The sequence below is a fragment of the Rhipicephalus microplus genome, chromosome X, assembly GCF_043290135.1.
Source record: "Rhipicephalus microplus isolate Deutch F79 chromosome X, USDA_Rmic, whole genome shotgun sequence".
Classification (NCBI taxonomy): Eukaryota; Metazoa; Arthropoda; class Arachnida; order Ixodida; family Ixodidae; genus Rhipicephalus; species Rhipicephalus microplus.
Genome location: NC_134710.1, coordinates 332,790,204 through 332,809,670, shown reverse-complemented (window position 1 = coordinate 332,809,670; position 19,467 = coordinate 332,790,204). Strand labels below are relative to the sequence as shown.

Genomic DNA, 19,467 nt, shown 5'->3' with positions numbered 1-19,467 from the left:
ACAACTGGGGAGAAGGTTCCACCTTGATCAGGTGTCGTCGAGAAACGATATTTCACAATCTAACAGTGATATAGACGGTGAACAAACACAACTATCAATATTCTTTTTAATAAAAAAGGCTTCCGCAATCTCTCTAGTTTTCATGTCATGATGGCTGTACAGAATAGACGCGCGCGAAAAATTAGGTACGCAGCCACACTTTTTGCAATGGGCGGATAAATGTAATCCCTTTCTCATCCCTTTCCCTTTCTCATCTTTCTGGTATATAACTTCTCTGAATAAACTGAGTTTCAGTCTGCGCTTGTTTGTCTCTTCTCTTGTGTCCCGTTGGTTTGCGCTTCCAATTATTCCTTCGTGAATTTGTACCAACTAGCCCACCTGTCAACCCTACTACAGTTGTTAGTAGGTGTTTGTGGAGTCCTGACCTCCTTTTTGTGTTCGTGTATGCATGTCCTGTCTTTTTTAAGAATGATGACGTACCAACTAGCTCAATTGTCTGTCATTCTAAACTTTATTTACAAAGGCAATTTCACGTGCCTTTACAGGATTCACACATATGTTATTGAACTGTACTACATGTATCTAACAATTCCAAACAGGCACTAGAAAAAAAGACACAGCAAACAAACTTGGGTGACGTCCTAATGACAGGCGTATTCAGAAGCTATCCGCAAATTCTTGGCGTCAGAGAAAGCCTTATTCCATTAGCTGCCCTCAACACCAGGTCACTGGAGAGGAGCATTTTGTCACGTTGATCCAACGCCACCACGGTGAAGTTATGTAGGATGGTGGAGATCACAATTTTAAGCTCCATTGCTGCAAACCGTTGACCTGCAGTCGAAATAAGAAGGGCATCTTCATAGCTTCGGACGTGCAATGTAGACATCTGGCAGAGCAAGGTGGTCATGAAAAAGCGCATATCCTTAACAATGGCCATATTTTCATTTATCTTTATCACCTCAAGTCTAAACCCATGTTCAAAATCACTATTTTTTTCGCGCCTATAGGTGCATGAAGTACTTTTCTGCGAAGAATGAATAGATCAGAAACTAAAGATTTTGTCCACACAGCAGTACCTGACAGGGCTCAATGCAACAGATATACTGCATAAAAAACTTTGACCATTTCCCTGAAAGGAACCCTGATGGGGTGCGAAATAGCAGTGTTGCGCACGGGTGGCGTCACGTGCTGTACGGCGCTAACTCTGGCGCTGCTGTGATCCCTGGAAGATTTATTTGAAGCAATGGCTGCCGTAGGTCTTGTAGGTGACACGTAGAAACATGTTTCAACATGTGCATTATTCGCGCGTAAGGTTTATCGCGCGTGAACCCACGAGTCGGTGGTGTGGCGAGCGGCGGTCGCGGCAGGTGTTGCGGGTGAACGGACGGAGCGGCAGCAGCGGGCGCCGCAACAAGCGCGCGGTTGGCGAGAAAGAGCGAGCACTGCAAGGGGAGCGTGATGTCAACGCGCAGCAGCGGCGTGACCTACTTGGTACCGCGCCAACTCCTTCGGCACGCGGCGCGTTCGACCGAAGGACAGCGTTACACAGGCGAGTCAAAGAACTGCTAAGCATCTAAAATATTAACGAAATATTTCGTAAAACTGCGGAGGCTGATGACATGTGGACTCATTTAAGCTATCACTAGGTCACTCTGAAAATTGAGGTAAGGAGACTGCATTGCATTTGGCAAAAACAAAATGAAGTCACCAGTAATTGCTTGAACATTTTGATGTTGGCACTACGTACTCAGCAAGTATTTGTCGATACAATAGAAAAGACATGTATCTAGCTAGGCCTGTACTTAACATTCTACTTCGAGAGGCCTTAAAAAATAAGGTTGCCAAGTGTTTACAACACGTGAAATGCGCTATTCGGTCAGAGAACGCTCGTAGAGGACCTCGATTTATAAGCGTATTTCTTACATTTCTGCGAGACATTATCGACTACCTTTTGTATCAGCTGACAAGATCGATGTCTTGTTTATACTTTTTCTTTCATACGAGAAGTTGGCACACAACCGTGTAATTGATACTGAATAGATAATGTGTTAGTGGACGAAAACTACCACTAAATATTTCGAGTTACGCCTTGTCAGTAAGCTGTTGGCTTTAGATGTCATGTTCTAAATGCACTCATGCCTTTTGTCTTTGTTCGAATAGCTTCGCAGGCTTATTTTATTGCAATCTTATTCACTTGGGCCCTAAAGGCGCGCTTTTGGCTTCACCGTGGGAGGTTCATTGTAACAATAGTATTAATATTCAAAAGTAGCAAGTATATAATTAATGAAATATTTAAAATATCATTTAGGGTTTTACGTCCCAAAACTATGGCATGAATATGAGAGACGCCGCAGTGGAAGTCTCCGGACATTTTGACCATCTGCTGTTCTTTAATGTGCACTGACATCACTCAGAACACGAGCCTAAACCATTTCGCCTCCATCAAAATGCCACCGCCGCAGCCTGGATCGAGCCCGCGACTTTCGGGTCAGCAGCCGAGCACCATAGCCACTGCTCTACCGCGATGGAGTCAAAGTTCATGGTGAAGTCCTAGCTTGATAACATCGCCTAACGCATTGTATGTTCAGTCTGCGACTTAAATCGTGCGAGGGCAGCCGACGATTGAGCCTCAATCGGAGGGGAAAGGCGCGAGCCGTGCTCCATCGCAGCCCTCCTCCGCCGTGAACTCTTATGCAACCTATGTGCTCCATCTCACGTAGGTTGCATATGAGTTCATGGCGGACGGGGGCTGTGTCGCTTCGTTAGAAACTACGCCCTTTGATCAGGCGGGAGCGATCGCGTGGGCAGTATCTTGACAAGGATCAGCAGGAGGCTTACACATGTATACGTGTTGTTTTCGCACTCCTTAGTTTGCGTTGAAGAACTAGACAACACGAAGATTGCTTTGATAGGTGCAGCAGTGACGTTTACCACAATTCCAGCGTTTCGTACAGTTACGCAAAGTAAAATAAAGAATGACTTAGCTGCCAGCCTCACTTCGCATAACGTTATAACTTGTTGATATCGTAGTGACCGCTTTGATCATCTCACTAAATTGACTCCTTTTTGTGTCTTCATTTAAAGCCATGTCCTCAAATCGGCAGCTAATATCGTGTTAATAGCTTCGCGGCATTATCGGTGGTTACCCGCTATGTTTTATTACCACATGTTGGTATATGTGATAATGATGGTCATATATTTCTACCACACCGGCACGCCAAGTTTTACATCGTGTTTATGGAAACCGCCGTTACCTATGCAGTTTCTTGATCCAGCCGAGAATGGGATGAAAGCGTGCGAATGACGCTTGCTTATGTTTTCTGGCAGGAATCGCATCGGGTCAAACCTCTCTGGGTCTGGAAAGACTTTCGGGTCTCGATGAAGTGCGTAAATGAAGACGTCGATCGTTGTGCCTTTGGGAATTGTGTAGTCCCCTAGAAGAGAATTCAACCGGATGCATGTTAAATTAGAAAGTTACTCCTGTGTTCATTCGCATTTTAATATCTGCATGTGAGGTCAGTACCTAGCTTGAAGTCTTCTAGGCTCTCACGACCGATAATGGGTACCGACGGAAAGAGCCTTTGGCATTCCTTAGAGAGAACAAAACAAAATAAATCATCATTACATTTGGTAAAAACTAAAACTCAGTTGAAAGTAGCACGTTAGAAAGTGAATGATAACACGTTAAGATAATATCAGCGTAGGACTTGTGTTTGTAATAGTAATATTCTAAGTGCATATCTTGCTCATATAGCAAAACAGAAGAACTATCCGCATAACATCACCTTCTCATAAGATGAGTTTTTTAAACAATGATGTGGAAATGTAAAAAAAACAGCGCTGACGCTACGCATGATGTTTTCAATAGTGATAACATTTCGTTTCAATTCTGTATTCAAGATTGATGCCATTATATGGCAATTTGTGGTTAAAGGGTTAATTACAAGTAGAGAGCGCCAAGAAGAGATGCGATGTCGAAACAGAAGAGTGGTCAATGAGAATGCGTATATGTAAGGGTGGCGTACAACAGCCTGAAATCATTCCTTCTCTATTTTCGTAAACTTGAATAATAAAATCATAATAATGACATGAGAGGGGTGAAATCAGCTTAACAAAAGTTACATACGCAGATAAGTGTCCTTACTTGAGTGCTAAAGTATACGACGCGTCTTTGTGAGCGAACTTCATCGCTTGCCATATTATTTCGACGTTCTTATCCCATGACATAACATGATGTCGTAATTTGATGACGCTGGTTTTTATGCTGTTAGGTGGTAACACCACTTACCGAACGGACTACGGATATCTTGCTTCATGGAGCATATAACGCTTTCGAATTAGCATACATCAAAAGAACCGCACACTGATAGATGTTATGATACTATTGCATAATCGGGACTTTTGAAAATGCGGGATTGGTAAAAACAGTTAATGGTGCTTCAAAATAAAGGAAAGAAGCAAACGGACCTTGATGACGCAGTCGAGATACTGAAGCTCCTTCATGTGTTCAGTAGTGACGTCCTTTTCTGCATGCGTTCCCAGGACAGAGTCCAATTCTTCGTGAACCTTTCGCTGGTGGTCTTGGTGCAGTCCCATCATATACAATGTCCAGCAAATCGCCACCGCCGTTGTGTCATGGCCCTTAGAAGTAAACAAAAAAAGCGACAATCAAACTGAGCTTGATAGATAAAATAATTTCTACGAAGATGATATTTTGCAACATATATCATGCTGCATGGGTGAAAAGTTACACGTAAGTCTAAAAGTGGGCTATGCCAAGAAAGTTACAGAAATTAATTAAAACTGAAGTAGTGTGTTGGGCGAGGTTGTATAGATTAACTACCACGATTCTTCTCTGTGTCAAATTTTGCAGGCCATTAAAGATTAAGCTTGAATACAATTACGAAACGCAGATCGTAAAAAATGTTTTTGTAGATTGATTTCTATGAAACGTCACTTTACCTGCTGACAATAAAACCCGTTATTCTGACGTTGATATTAGCTCCGCTCATAAAACACACTGTGTAGGGTCTTTTCCAGTAGACCATTAGCAGTTGAGCACTACTAAGTGCGGAGCACTTAAGGCACCCTGCTGGTCGTCCATTCATCCATCTCATGAAGCGTGATCACGCTCACAGCAAAGCAGTCATTAAATACCATTGCAAAGCTAGCGATGCTTATAGTCGGGTTAAAATAACCAAACAAGGTTTAAATATTATAAACAATAAAAATAACTATTCAGTAATCACAACATTTTACTAAATATAGCTAAAAACGTTTAGGGAAGCCGCGGCTGACTTCGTAGTCGTGCAAGAGAGGGTGCCACCACCATGCCGAGCGATTGATTGCCCCTCCCCCCACGCTTACCGGCTCTGCGTTGCAATATCTGAAGGGGGAAACGACCTGACGGATTTCGCTGCAGTCCCCGCGTATCTGAACTGCTGCAAAAAACAGCAAGTTGGTAAAGTGCAACAGAAAGTGGCGCACATATCGCACAGGGAGTATACGAATCCTTCTAACAAGGTCCTAGTCGTGCCGGGGCAACCGCTTACTTCAAACATTGGCGTTATAGACGCTTCGGTAAAAAGAGCACTGGGAACGCTACAAACGGCAATAGTTGGATGCCCGTGCTCAGCCCTTTCGCGGGTTTTATGGTAGTAGAGCTGCCATACTTTTGTTTTCTTTTTGCGAGAAGCTATGGGATGAGAAATATGTCAGCAATAGTGAATTATTGCGGCGGAGCTGACACCTCCTTTATTCGACAACATAATGAAAACTTCATAATGTATTGAATAGTTATAGGTTGGTACGATGTCTGTGGCTGCGCACCACCAGACCAACTCAGAAACCAGGCGAAAATTTAAGCCTGTGCTGAAAGGCCACCCATCTTGATTTCGTGGGTGCATTCATACTTGTAAACGCTGTCAATCGAAAGGCAGATATTGTGCATTTTTGAGGTGCAACATCAATATGTAAGAGGTAGGTAGTGCGTCTTTTGATGATTGATTGATATGTGGGGTTTAACGTCCCAAAACCACTATATGATTATGAGAGACGCCGTAGTGGAGGGCTCCGGAAATTTAGACCACCTGGGGTTCTTTAACGTGCACCCAAATCTGAGCACACGGGCCTACAACATTTCCGCCTCCATCGAAAATGCAGCCGCCGCAGCCGGGATTCGAACCCGCGCCCTGCGGGTCAGCAGCCGAGTACCTTAACCACTAGACCACCGCGGCGGGGCGGTAGTGCGTCTTTTACTTAGAAAACGCATAGATACTTAATTCTAAAGACCAAACTGTTACTACGCTGCACTAAAGATGTGACGCCATGAACAAAAAAGCAGGTGTTTCTTACGATTCGCTAAAGAATTCAAGGGCTACATATAAAACTAGAGTTCCTGCATGTGCTTCCTACGGGAGCATATGGCTAGCAACGACTATACGAGATAAAGCCACAAGACGCTTTTGCAAGTGACTTGCTTAAGCCTGTCGCCAATCAACGAAGCGTGCCGCCCACCACCATTGTTTGGCGCCTCAATGACCGGCGAAGAAAGACGAGATACACCTGCTTTCGAGACCGTGCCACGGGAGTAAAAAAACATATTTTAGTCTGTCCGGTAACACAATGCGCAAAGGCGTATCGTAGTGCCAAATAAAATGCTGCACCATTGCAACCCCGTCAAGTGGCATCGCCAGCTCAGGAGGTAAGCAACAACTGACAAAAACAAAGTGTATGTCCCCCGAGATGCGAGGAGCGCCTTGCTAAGCCAACAGCATCAATTATTTCAGTATGTTTTTCGAAAATACTACGAAATTCATGCATATACTTTGCTTTCGATGCTTAAAGACATTAATATAAAGGAAAGAAATGAACCAGTTTGCAGCAAACAAGCTACAGAGTGCATGACGCTCACTGGATAGAATATAGTGGACGGCATCCGCTTTTCGTGGCGCAGTCTGTGCATCAGCTTCTCCGCAAAGCTTGATTTCTGGCACCGTCGGGAAAACAGATGCGCGACTCTGGTATCTAAAAATAGCAGAAACAGTACCTCGAACTAAAACGACCTGGTGCTGCCCCCTACCAGCGGCTCTGCGTTCTAAAAGAAACTTTCGTTTTTTCACATCACTGCCAGATGGCAACATATCTCATGTAGCGCACCCAGACAGAAGAATATCTTCTTTCCACGTTCTTTGGAGCGACGCACAGAGATACGCGGCCGTTTTTTTTCCTTTCTCTCGCAACGTCATATTGCCAGACTGCCCACATTTGCAGTCTTAGATGCAAACCTAGAAAATATATGACGATCTATAACAGATATTTTAGCGACACAAATAGTAAGCGCTGGCAGCTATGAGCCTATTATTCCTGATTCTTTCCTGTTGTATTTCTAAACAATACTTGCGCGCGTGTGCGTGTGTGTGTGCGTGTGTGTGTGTGTGTGTGCGCGTGTGTGTGTGTGTGTGCGATTGAGAGAGAGGGGGCGGCAGTAGTTCTTACCTCGAACATGAAGGTATCCACTTCTTCCCTGATGTCATCATCGCTTATTGAGCCTTCATTTTCAATACTATAGCGCAAGAGAATATCTAAAAACGTAAGCAGTCTCTTTCTGTTGTAGATCCCTTCGTGTTGCTCTTCCACCTCTTTGTGATCGTCAATATTTCTCATGAGCTCTTTGCGGCGTTCTTTGATGACCTGAAATAAACCAAATAGACAGCAGAAGTTTACAGATGAAGATGCTTACGAAAACCAAATTTACACGGACATCTTATGAAAATCTCTAAGGGGAGATGCCAGCCGAAACGCTCAAGCTTTCCCTAAAAGTATGTAATTTTTATTTTAATTGCTTTCAAAAGTGTAGGTTCTCTACATTCGCGCAAAACATAAAGCTTGTAGTCCAGCTCGACGTAGGTTAAAATCGCGTTTAAAGGGCACAATATGTCTATGAAGAAGCAAGAAGAGGCCATTGTCTTTTAGAATCCCTGGAAATAATCACCCAGATTCTTGCGATTGCATTTTGCATGATAAGTTCACCAAAACCACATACTGAAAGAAACCATTATTCCTAAGCTTCCGGGTTGGTAGAATTGATCGTAAAAAATATTTATTTGCCATATTGATAAGCTTCCATTCCGGCGTTTAAAATGCAAATGTGTTTTTATTGAAGTGCATTTTTGGGCACCTTTTTCAGATTACACATCATGTTTGGGTACTTCTGATGTACAGATCAAAGTGAAACACTTCTCACATATTCTATAACACGTGAAAAGGCTAATGTTCTCCTTTAAAATTTGATATCGCTGCTAAAATATCCAAGAACTAAAACTAAATAATTATTATGGGCTGAGCATTTTAAGCCTTTTTACTTTACAATTTTCCTTGTTCAACAAAATGTCTTACACAATATCTTGATAGTTACTAGCGTTGTACAGCTAATACGAAGTAATAAGATGTAATATTGGCTCATAACCATGAAAGTTAAGGGGCAGAGCATGTGCGTTCAAAAAGAGTAATACTTTCAGCATTGTCTTGGTGGAAAACGATAACTATGCAGCTTACTGTAAAACGTATTGCATACTTCAATTCAACGTAAAGTCTTATGTAAACAGCGGATATATAATTGCTCAATGCTACAGATTGTAAAAAGATTTGCGGAGTAGCATCTCTCTTTAGGACAAAAATCAACTACGGTGCTTCTATGAAATGCTATATAAGTTGCGTTTCTCACCCTGGAGGTGAAGTTGTGAACGATTTCCGTGTTTTTCTGGTATGCCTTGCCGAAGTCAGTCCGGAAATAAATGGCATCGATGAGTAACCACGGCGACTGCACCCGAAAAGTAATCTGACTCGACAAACTGCGAAAGGTAAAAGCAACACATTCATAGCAACGCGAACGACAGCGCAAACACAGCAGCGGATAGAAGAGACGAGACAGAGCGCTGAACTGCCAGCAATTTATTTGTTGCGAAGGTCTTCGCTTTTATATAGTACCCAATTGCACCAGTCATGCGCGAAACACAACGATAACGCCTAAGTACAGAGCCGTCCACTTCTACCCTGAGCATCGCGCCGTGTGGCTGGTGTAGGGTGCCTGAATGCTTTATCTCGCCCGCGAGGGAAAGCATTCAGGCACCCCAGGCTGGTGCTCCGCGGAGCGCCTCTGCCGGGTGCTTCGGAAACTAGCGCGCAAGCGCAGTGACAGCTGTAGGCGGGGCCGAGTGCGGCTGCTCAACCGAAGTGTGGCAGCTTGGGCTAGTTAGTATGACATGACGATAGTTATAGCGCGAGAACAAAACGAAGACAAAGAGACAAGAAGGACCGTGTCATTCGTGTCCTTCTTGTCTCTTTGTCAGCGTTCTGTTGTCGCGCTGTAACTATCGTCGCTCAACCGAATCGCACCGGCTTTGTGGTGAAGCAAGCATCACTTTGGTTATGTGCGCACGCAAATTGAGAAGCCAGCGCAGTTCTCGAGAAGCGAAGCCACTGTGCCTATTCTGCAAGCGATCGTAGAAGTAATAAACCTCGCCTCATACATGAACAAAACTTCCATGCCACGCCTCCACTGACGCAACTAAGTGGTTCGGCGGAACAGAAAGAATATTGCCACAGCTCACACGACTGTTTTGATCAGCCCAAAATTGGGCGCTGCAAAACTCGCAATAAACATATAACTGGGTGTATTTCGCCAGGTAAGAAGCGTGAATGCTGTAGCAATGCACTGTTATTGAAAAAAAAACTCATAGAAGTAGGCATAACCATGATTTAGTCGCAATAGTTCAAGAAATGAAAAAAAAGTTTTGCTCAAGCTTATCTGGAAGTAAAAAGAAAATGTGTGGACATTTACATATTCCTTTCAGTTAGCTCAACTGTTGTGCTTAGATAATTATATTACAGTATTCAGAAGTGGGTGGCATCACCATGAGCCTCGATCACCACCCTCACCCTATTCGGAAGAGACGCATACAAGGCGTCGCATGTCTGAACGGTCACGATGGCTGAACGTTCACCGACCAATTGGCCTGCGTGTCATCTACAGAGGTTTTCGGGCGTGCTTCCCGAAATCTGAGTCACACGTGCATCAACTTTAAAATAAAAAGGGAGCTTCACGAGTTACCTCATGAATTGAAATTGAATTATTAATAATTTTGTATAAACTTGCTTAATATACATTCTTTTCATCACGCGCACCAAAAGAAGGCTGTTAGTTAGGTGTTCTAGAAAACATTGTTTAGTATTCTAGATAACAACTAAAATAGAGGGGCAGTTCTTAGTGTGTAACAAACTTCAAAGAATCAACTTCCTGTTAGATTTCCTTCGCAGCTTTCATTAACTAAACGAAAAAAGATTTTGGCAATATTTAGCTGCTAATATGAAATTCATAAAATTTCACCATGAAATGCACAGTCATATCACAAGTAACTAGATAAAAGCAGCGGCTGAAATTCACACAAAAACGACTGCTTCTGGAAAGCCTTCAAGTTTTTGAGAAGCAGTCGTGTTTGTGTGAATTTCACTGTTGCACTGCTTTACATACCGCGTGTTCATGGGGCGCCGACCTCGTTTTCAGCGAATTCTTAACGTGCACTGCTTCGTGAATACCACACGCTTCCAGTGAGATGCAGACCTGTGGGCGTGATATTCAGCAAACTGGAGCCGCTTCGCCTTGTTCTCAGATCGCATGAGCGCCTTCCTGACAGCTTCTAAGTCCTGCGTCGTAGAGGCGGAACTTCACGGTTGTAGCTGAAACGTGGTTGAGCCTGTGCTCGGCTTGTACTTCTCAGACAGCACTTTTCGGCTGTTCCGCGGAGGCTGCCACAATTTGCAGATCATTCTCCTTTGTAGTCACCCGGCAACGAGGCTTCCAAGGGGCGTCTCCAATGCGTCCTTCGTTCCTGTACGCTTGAATGACTCGGTTTACGGTTGCAAGAGGACGATTTCTCATCGCAGATATAGCACGTGGAGAATATTCTCGCAGGTATAAACCTGCGATGCGTCGTCGTTCGTCTTTCGGCAGCTTCGGCATGGCCCTTCAATTAGGAGGCAATACTGGTAAGAAGTACTACCAAACATATGCAGTCCTTTAGTTACGCGGTGATAAAAAACAAAGTTTCACTGCGCTAAGAATTGAAGGGTTACAACGAATTACCGCAGTGGGCTAACGTTGCGATCCAAGAAAGATGTAAAGCGATAGACGAGCCTTGTTTCGTCCAGAGGCAATAAGTATGAAGCTTCATTCTGCAACTGCTCACAGCAGTAAAAATTTGTCATGAGCACTTGTTTGGTGCACCGATTGCCGCGTACGAGTTCCACTGAAAGTTTGATTAGAACGTTTCTTAATTTCTCTGCTTGAGAGAGAGAGAGAGAGAGAGAATTTATTTACAGAAAGGTAGAGAGGACCTGCCTGAATGGCACGAAGAAAGCAGTGTAAGCAGTGAATAAGGGTGCAATTTCGTCGAGTTAAATTCAGTAGCACATGAGAGCAGCGCTATTGGTAGCACACAAATGTTATACCAGTTCTATAAAATTAATGGACTAGTCACTATACTTTGTTTGCAGATTAGCTAATAATCAGACCTTTCAAACATTCAAAGCTAATATGTCAGGCCTTACATGATATATTCATCAACAATTTCGCGGCATTCCACTTTACGCTGATCAAAAGCCGTCGTGTGAGCGGCGGGATACTATTCCTCTTACACTGCATAGCTTAGTTCTGGCAGTGCCAGCGCGGCTTGAAAGTTTTGCTTATGTATGGGCCGGAGCTCATTACTTGTACGATTGCTTGCAAAAAAGCCACAGTGTCTGCGCTTCTCGAGAACCACACCAACTTCTCAATTTGCGTGCTCACATAACAAGAGTGATGCTTGCTTCACCGCAAAGCAGCCGCAATTCAGACGAGCGACAATGCTCTAGCAGACGACGCGGCGAAGGCCCCGCCTACAACTGTCATTGCGCTTGCGCGATAGTTTCCGAAGCACCCTGCAGCAGCGCTCCGCGGAGCGCCGGCCACACGGCGCGGTGTTCAGCGTAGAAGTGGACGGCTCTGTACATCACATCGACTAGAAAAAAACAAAAAAACTTTTCTTTATCGGTAGGCACGGCTGAAGGGGTGCTAACACAAGCATCTTTCAAATGCCTAGAAATGTCTAGAAGTGAACGATGCGTTTCAGGTAAAAAGCTCATGTGAAGTACAGAATTTTATTTCGTCGCGTTGGAATAAGAGTCTCTGCGCCTTCTCTGTAGACGTTAAGAACCTGTATTATTCTATTCCGCATGACTCATTGTTACAATGCATTGGAGAATATATAGATGAGTTCGGTCCTCTCAATTTCAGACTCAGTCTGGCGTCAGTGTGTTTTTAGAGCTCTAAGGTTTTACCTTCAGTCGACGTACATCCTTGGGATGAAAAACCTCACATTCAAAACGCCGGTATATGTATTGGTTCTTGCATCGCTCCCATAGTCAGTGACCTGTTTTTAGGCAAATTAAACAGATCCATTTTGGAAGTTTTTACTAACACTAATGTGACGTACATTTTCAGATACGTAGAAGATTTTTTTTTAATTTTCATGGACACCAATGTGGCATTGTATAAAAATGACACTCTTGCTGTTTTAGACCTGATGCGAAGTGGTTTCAAAAATTTTGAGCTTCCTCATGAACTTTTTGAGAATTGTGAAAACAGATTGCTTGACTTTAAGCTATTCCTGAATAATGGCTGCACTTGCCCGATGTATCAACCGCGTAGAAATAAGCCTGTTTTGCCAATTCTACATTCTACATTAGTTAAGCGATCGAGGTATCGCAAAATCTTGCTTCATGAATGCCTTGCGAAAATCCTGTGGGCACAAGATAACCGAAAGCTTTGTTGAGCCCTCTTCAAGGTTGACGTCAGCTGGCTACCCCGACCACGTGAAAGTTTCCGTTGCCGATGGCCTGCTGCGTGAACTTCAGGCCAAAGGGAACGATCACGTAGTCCATTCTGTCACAGCTAGACAAGCTTTCGCCGTGGTTCCGTATATGCACAAGATAGCGCTCAATCTTAAAGTGGCAGAACGAGTTAATGTGAAGGTGGTTTTTACGGCCCCTCAAAAATTGAGTCGCCTAAGGAAACTGCCCGTTCCTCCGTCCAGACCCATCCTTGGTTGCACTACAAAACATGCAAATAAATTTAGAGATTGCATCTGTAATGTGGTGCATCAGCTGATGTTATCGTGTGAAAGATACTACGTCGGTCAAACAGGTTGTTGTATAAATGAGAGACTGAAGGAACTTATGTGCGATGTGAATCATTATAAACAAGGATGGCTGTCCATTCACTGCAGCACGTGTGGCTGACGGTGAATCTTTTCAGAGTGTACTATTGTTGCAACATGCAGGGACTGCACCACTCGCGAGATCATAGAGGCAGAAAAGATATGCTCATTGAAAGATGCTTGTGTTAGCAACCCTTCTCTCGCGCTCGCCGATTAAGAAAAGTTGTTCCTTTGTTTGTCGGCGTGATATACTTATGCATCATCAATGTGTTTCGCGCATGACTGGTGCAACAGGCAACTGTATAAAAACGAAGACCTTCGCAAGAAATAAATTGTTGGCAGTTCAGGGCTCTATCTCGTCTCTTCTATCCCCTCCTGTCGTTTGCGCTGTTAAGCACTATCATGTTATACCAATACGCCTAATCCTGCTGTTTCATAGCAACGCAATATTCGCAGGACTTCGCAGAACTGGAAGAATACAAAGAGATCCTTCTTACCTCGAACTAATTATTTCGGATGTTCTCATTGATTTTCATTTTACAAAATAGCTGCTGGGGTTGAGCTTTGTGATGTGTAATAAGTAGAAAATGATCACCATGATTAACTAGCCGACCTCCATCACCACCCACTCACTAGATATACAGATTGCGGCGGTAACCAAGAAAAGCTGCAACGTGATCCACCTAGTCGGTGTCTGCAGCATGTGTTGGCATTGCAAATTTTAGCGTAGAATAAAGAAGGGAGTGCGCCAATACAGCCATCCACAGCATGGTGTTGCAAAAGGAGAAGAGGTTAATTGTAAGGGGACAAAAGCTTAGCCTCAAGACAGGACCAGTACTCCCGTGACTGCCCCTTGCACGACTTAGCTCAAGCTGCGCTAATTTTGTACGTTATATAAGAAAATCCGGTTTAAAGAGGCTCCCCTATTTATGTAAGGCCTAGAAAATTGAGCACGAAATGGTAGAAAAGCAATACAACATTCGTACTTACTAATGAACTGCTGCAACGTATGAGCGACATAACTCCTCCTTTTCTTCAGGAATCACACCCATGATGGTCTCTGAATATCAGTAAAAAATTAAGTAGCAGTAGTCACATTTGGGTTGAACCTATAAAGCACAGACAAAAATGGTGGACGTACCCAACAAAATGTTCAGGGTGCAGTCTGCCACCAGTGGAGCGATATCGATCCAGGGTTCTGAGCAGCGCTGTCGTAGCTTTTCCACAGTAATTCGAGCTCGCATGTTCATTGGCCGCACGAATGAATCGAGAATACGGAAGTGAAACGAGGGTGTCAGCAAGCGCCGCCTTGTCTTCCATTTCGTTCCAGAGCTGGGAAAAAACTTACAATAAGAAGTCACGGCTATCTTCCGCTTCATGTATATTTTTTCAAATGAAGTTCATTTCCCAATTAGAAGTTATGAAAACCGCTTGAGCTATTTTAACAAAATTAAATTTGAAGATAGCGAGGAACCTATACAGCGTGTCCCAGTTATCGCGCAGCACGATTTAAAAAAAGTAACGATGGTGCGAGAAGGCAGCCTTCTGCTATTGTCAGTGTGTGCATGTAGTATCCAGTACTAATTCTTATTGCGACAGAAATAACATGAAATTATATGGACACACTCTCTCTCTCTTTTATATATATATATATATATATATATATATATATATATATATATATATATATATATATATATATATATATGTGTGGGTGTGTTTGTGGGTGTCTCTGTAAATCCTACGAAGAAAAATACTTCCCTACGCGCAGAATCGAATGGGTGACCTCTTGCTCCGCATTGGGCACCGTTGTAGGCACGAAATGCCGATCTATTTATTATACACTATTGACCGCTGGCGGTATGCCAACCACGGAAAAATATCAGTGTGTTCTCAGAATTTCTAGCGAGATATCACGAAGGGTACGCTCGGCCGTCCGCTCGTGTACTTTGCCCTACGGTGCATGGACTACCCCAGTAGGTGTGTGAAAGCACGCTTATCTTGTGGCGGGGGCAGAACTCTACGTCTTCGGCTTTCACCGAAACGATTTCGTTGTAGTTACAGCACGCACGAAGGTCACTTCGCTCGCTGCAGTTTTATCCTTTTGCGAAAGAAGCGCGCTTATCAAACACAGCGAAGTGAGAACAGTGACACTAGTTAGTTCGTGCTCATCTATACCTGTGTATGCCGGTGCGTAGACATTTCAAGCGTCCTTTGTGCCTGAGAAGCTCGTTGAGCTGTCAAGGTTGTTGGCTCGCGCTCGTCTTTTGTGTGTTGTTTTGGTACCTTTTTTTTTCTTCTTGAGCAGCATTCTGCACGTTTCGATCCGGTTGCCGTTCTTCGCGTGACATTCCAATTTGTTGCTCTCGCATTCAGTGCTTCGCCCTTGTGGCCAAACTATAAGTTTTTTCCTTAATCACAACTAATTACGACGTGATAACTATATTTGTACCTCCGAATGCATTTACCTAATTATTAAAATGTTGATAAAGCAGACGTGAACATCTTCAAACGCCATATGTCTACTTTCAACAAATAACTGATTGCGTGCTTATTGTTTCCTGGTAATGAAGGAAGCCCACGAAATAAAAAAAAATAACATGCGACTGCGTTCCCATCAGCAAAAGAAAGCAGCACCCTCAGATAAGCTTACTGTGAGCAATCACTTTAACTCTTTTCTATTGCTGATTGATTGATTTGTAGGGTTTAACGTCCCAAAACCACCATATGATTATGAGAGACGCCGTAGTGGAGGGCTCCGGAAATTTCGACCACCTGGGGTTCTTTAACGTGCACCCAAATCTGAGCACACGGCTCTTTTCAAATGCCAGAGATAGCGTTTCGCACATTGGCAAGGGCACCAATAACGTGTCGCAATTTCGCAGGGATTCTTTCCACTTGGTTAAAATGTCGACCGCAAACGTTTGTCAGATCTACAGCGCGTGGCGGAGCTGCAGAAAACTGCATTGCTGCGCCACCTACCGTGTCGCGGTGTGGTGTTGAGGTTATTGTACGCGGACTCGGCGCTTAGTGACGGCGCGTTTAGACAATGCTTCTAATCTCTGAAGCCATGGCCGATAATCTCTACACAAAGATATTCATACAATAACACCTAGAGATAAATCTGGCGCTGCGATCGTCTACCTCCATGGGAAGTATTGGAAGTACATGCTTTGGATTGGATTGCCTTAGGTAGCGGACTGTCTACAGATATTTTTATGCAGTTTCAGTTTCATTCTTCACACACGGCGGCTGCTAGGGCGTGGAGAAAAGCGCTGAAACAGTGCCTTAGATATTCGAAGAGGCTGAAGACCACTATGTTTCTTGATTTGCTGCACCGTCGGAGCTTTACGAGTCGTATACAGTTTAAGCGAAGCGTCATCCACTCACCACTGCGCGCAGATGTAGCGTTTTGTGCCAGTGAAGCATACTGCATTGAGGTCATACTTTTTCACGAGCGCGTCTTGTCTAAACGCGTTCGAATCGACTGCATAACGATGACTAGGCTAAGCAGACGCACCGTTATGCTCCTCTGACTCGACTTCAAAACAAAACAAGAAGTGCGCTGGGGGCAGATGCACTTGGATGGACGCATCTCGCATCACAGCAGACGAAAAGTTAAGTGTTTCTTACTTGATATACTGCACTGTTACTTACTTAAATAGATAATGCGTACTTTTAAGCGACAAACAAGCATGTTTGTTGTCAAGTGCGGTGAAAATGTTTTAATATACATTGATGCTAAATCTGGAATGCAATGGCAGAGTGATGTACACCGTGGTAGTTAGATTTGTCCAGGTTTCTCTTCTACCTCGTAGTTACAAAAACGTTTTTGCGATTAAGTTTACGCGCAAAAGATTTAGGCAAGCTTTAATTGGATCTAATTTATTATCACTTTGTTATACACTTGGAGAAAAGCGCCACGAATATTAAGAATGCCATGCATCCGAAGGACATCCGAAGCCTGTAGTTTCCATAAATATGGGGGTACACACGCCGCTGAAGTATAGCTGAAGCAGCCCGCGTAGACACTAGCGCCAGATTACCTTCTAGGCAATACGGTATCAAACTTTATGTCTCTACACAATGCACCTCACTGTAGGCGGTGCAGCAATGTAGTTTTCCACCACTCCGCTACACGCTGAAGAACCCGCAAACTTTTCCGGCTCAAAGTACGTCACAATCATTATCCATATCTCACGACCAGCTGCTCTCATTGATAACGTGGCCATAGCACTGTTCTGATTACAGACTGGCTGTGTAAGAACAAAGCGGTGCGTTTCTTCGGACGAGAATCGGCAGATAGCGTGGTCCATATTTTTTTGTACATTTCTTTGACTGGTACTGGCTACCTAAAAGCGAGCCTGTTTCTGATGCGTGCTAATTCGCGCAGCCATCTTGTCACGTGTCACATTTCAGATTTCGCGGCCTTTCTTTATCAACGGGAACAAATAAGCACGAAATTAGGACGTTGTTGAAAGTATATAGCGCAGTCGGATGTGATTTCAGCGTGCGCACACATTCTTCATTGACATTTTGATAAGTAGGCGAGTAGTTTGGGAGTTACTAAAGTAATAATGACAAATTTTTATTTGACATCAAAGAAAAATTTAGTAGTGGCTACTACAGTACACTGGAAATAATATACACTAGGATTGCTTCACCTAACGCCTACTTTTTTCAAATGACGCTGTGTGATGATTGGGACACCCTGTATATGGCACTTTACATTATTCTTTCGGTATTTCACAATCAGAGTCATCATGAAGAGTAGACAGTGCCCTTGCGAACATCGGTCAAGGATGCGCACTTGAAAGAAATCAGCCATATCTAAACGCGAAGGGCAGTTGATTTCGCAAGTTGTGCGTGGTCTTCAGACTCATCAACGTAAGCTCTGTAGGCGTGTTCTACCGAGTTACTGATTACCCATGTTCTAGCGCAGCTACAGCACTGCAATATGAAGTATACATATAGCATTACCGTCATCCCGAAGCATAGATGCCGAATGAACAAAACTGTTTTACTGGAGGCCTAATCTCTCTCTAAAACACCTCTCTTGCCCTCTTTTTTCTGGTTCCGCAGCGAGAAAAGCTCCATTTATTTGAAAATTACACGTGCTGAACACGTTGCTGACTTATATATCGACACAATACACGCTAATATCACTGAATCTAAGCACAGGCAATGAGAGTCGAAGCTAAAACAAGTCTTGCGCAGCATTGGCATCACTTCACCTTGTCAAAAGTCCAGTGCCTAACCATGAATGCAAGACTTCGTAATCAACCGACTTTTCGATTGTGCTTTGACCATTGAGCACTGTCTGAAAGAAATACAGACAAATGAAAAATGAACATCCGGTAAAAGTAAACAGCGGCTTTTGTTTGATAATTTAGCAGTCAGTTGTGAGTAGGCCACGCGTGCTGAATGCCTATAAATCGCAATCTCACAAGATTCTTCGCAATCACTGAATGAATAATGGCGTCATTGAGAGCCTGCCTTAATGTAAGGCTGGCATCTGGAAGCATTTCTTCATTTGAAAATGCGATAAAGATAACAGCGGAAGCCAGTGTCAGCCGTCCACACACACAAAAAAAACAAAGCATCACACCCATCATACGTAATTCAGCCAAAGTAATTGCTTAGATGGCGAAGACTCTTATGAATGAGGCCTGTCAATTGTCGCGCTGTAGCCGCCACTGAAGATAACGGTGACGCTCATGGCGATGGAGAACAAACGCGCAGAGACCACACTTTCTCTTTCCGCCATCCCTGCATAGCACATGCAAGGTACCTACTATACGTCATAATGACGACGCTGATGGCGATGATATCACGGACAACGACTGGCCGTGCAGTATCTGACGTCTTGATATGCTCTACGATGCATTTCGTACGACTGGAAACAGCGAACAACCACCATGGGAACGTGCAAAGACCTCGTCTTTGCCTAATTCAGGCTATATCCGATACAGAGCAGTAATAATAAAGTCTTGACAAATTTCACTACACAACATATTATTTATGGTTACTAAACATTTTATGTAACGGAACACAGCTTTGCCACTCATTTACATGCGTGAGTGGTCAATGTCACGGGTAACACCGAAAATTCCCACTGATTCGCCCACTCATCATCATTCACTTCGTGGATATGCAGTTTCTTCATTCTGCTGTCTTAGCTTCGAATGAAAACTGCTTGCCTTAATTTTGGAAG

At 43.6% G+C, this 19,467-nt stretch overlaps 1 protein-coding gene across 1 annotated transcript in view; it reads right to left on the bottom strand.

Moving 5' to 3' along the window:
- Positions 1 to 488: 488 nt before the first annotated feature.
- Positions 489 to 19,467, bottom strand: part of LOC119161239 (cytochrome P450 4C1) — a 56,467-nt gene continuing 37,488 nt past the window's right edge. The window contains exons 3-11 of the mRNA XM_037413613.2: positions 18,488 to 18,573; positions 14,395 to 14,585; positions 14,244 to 14,313; positions 8,726 to 8,852; positions 7,498 to 7,692; positions 4,468 to 4,641; positions 3,524 to 3,590; positions 3,255 to 3,434; positions 489 to 831 (exon numbers count right to left, since the gene is read on the bottom strand). Coding sequence (XP_037269510.2) covers positions 665 to 831; positions 3,255 to 3,434; positions 3,524 to 3,590; positions 4,468 to 4,641; positions 7,498 to 7,692; positions 8,726 to 8,852; positions 14,244 to 14,313; positions 14,395 to 14,585; positions 18,488 to 18,573 — 1,257 coding nt within the window. The 3' untranslated portion in view covers positions 489 to 664. The remainder of the gene's footprint in view (positions 832 to 3,254; positions 3,435 to 3,523; positions 3,591 to 4,467; positions 4,642 to 7,497; positions 7,693 to 8,725; positions 8,853 to 14,243; positions 14,314 to 14,394; positions 14,586 to 18,487; positions 18,574 to 19,467) is intronic.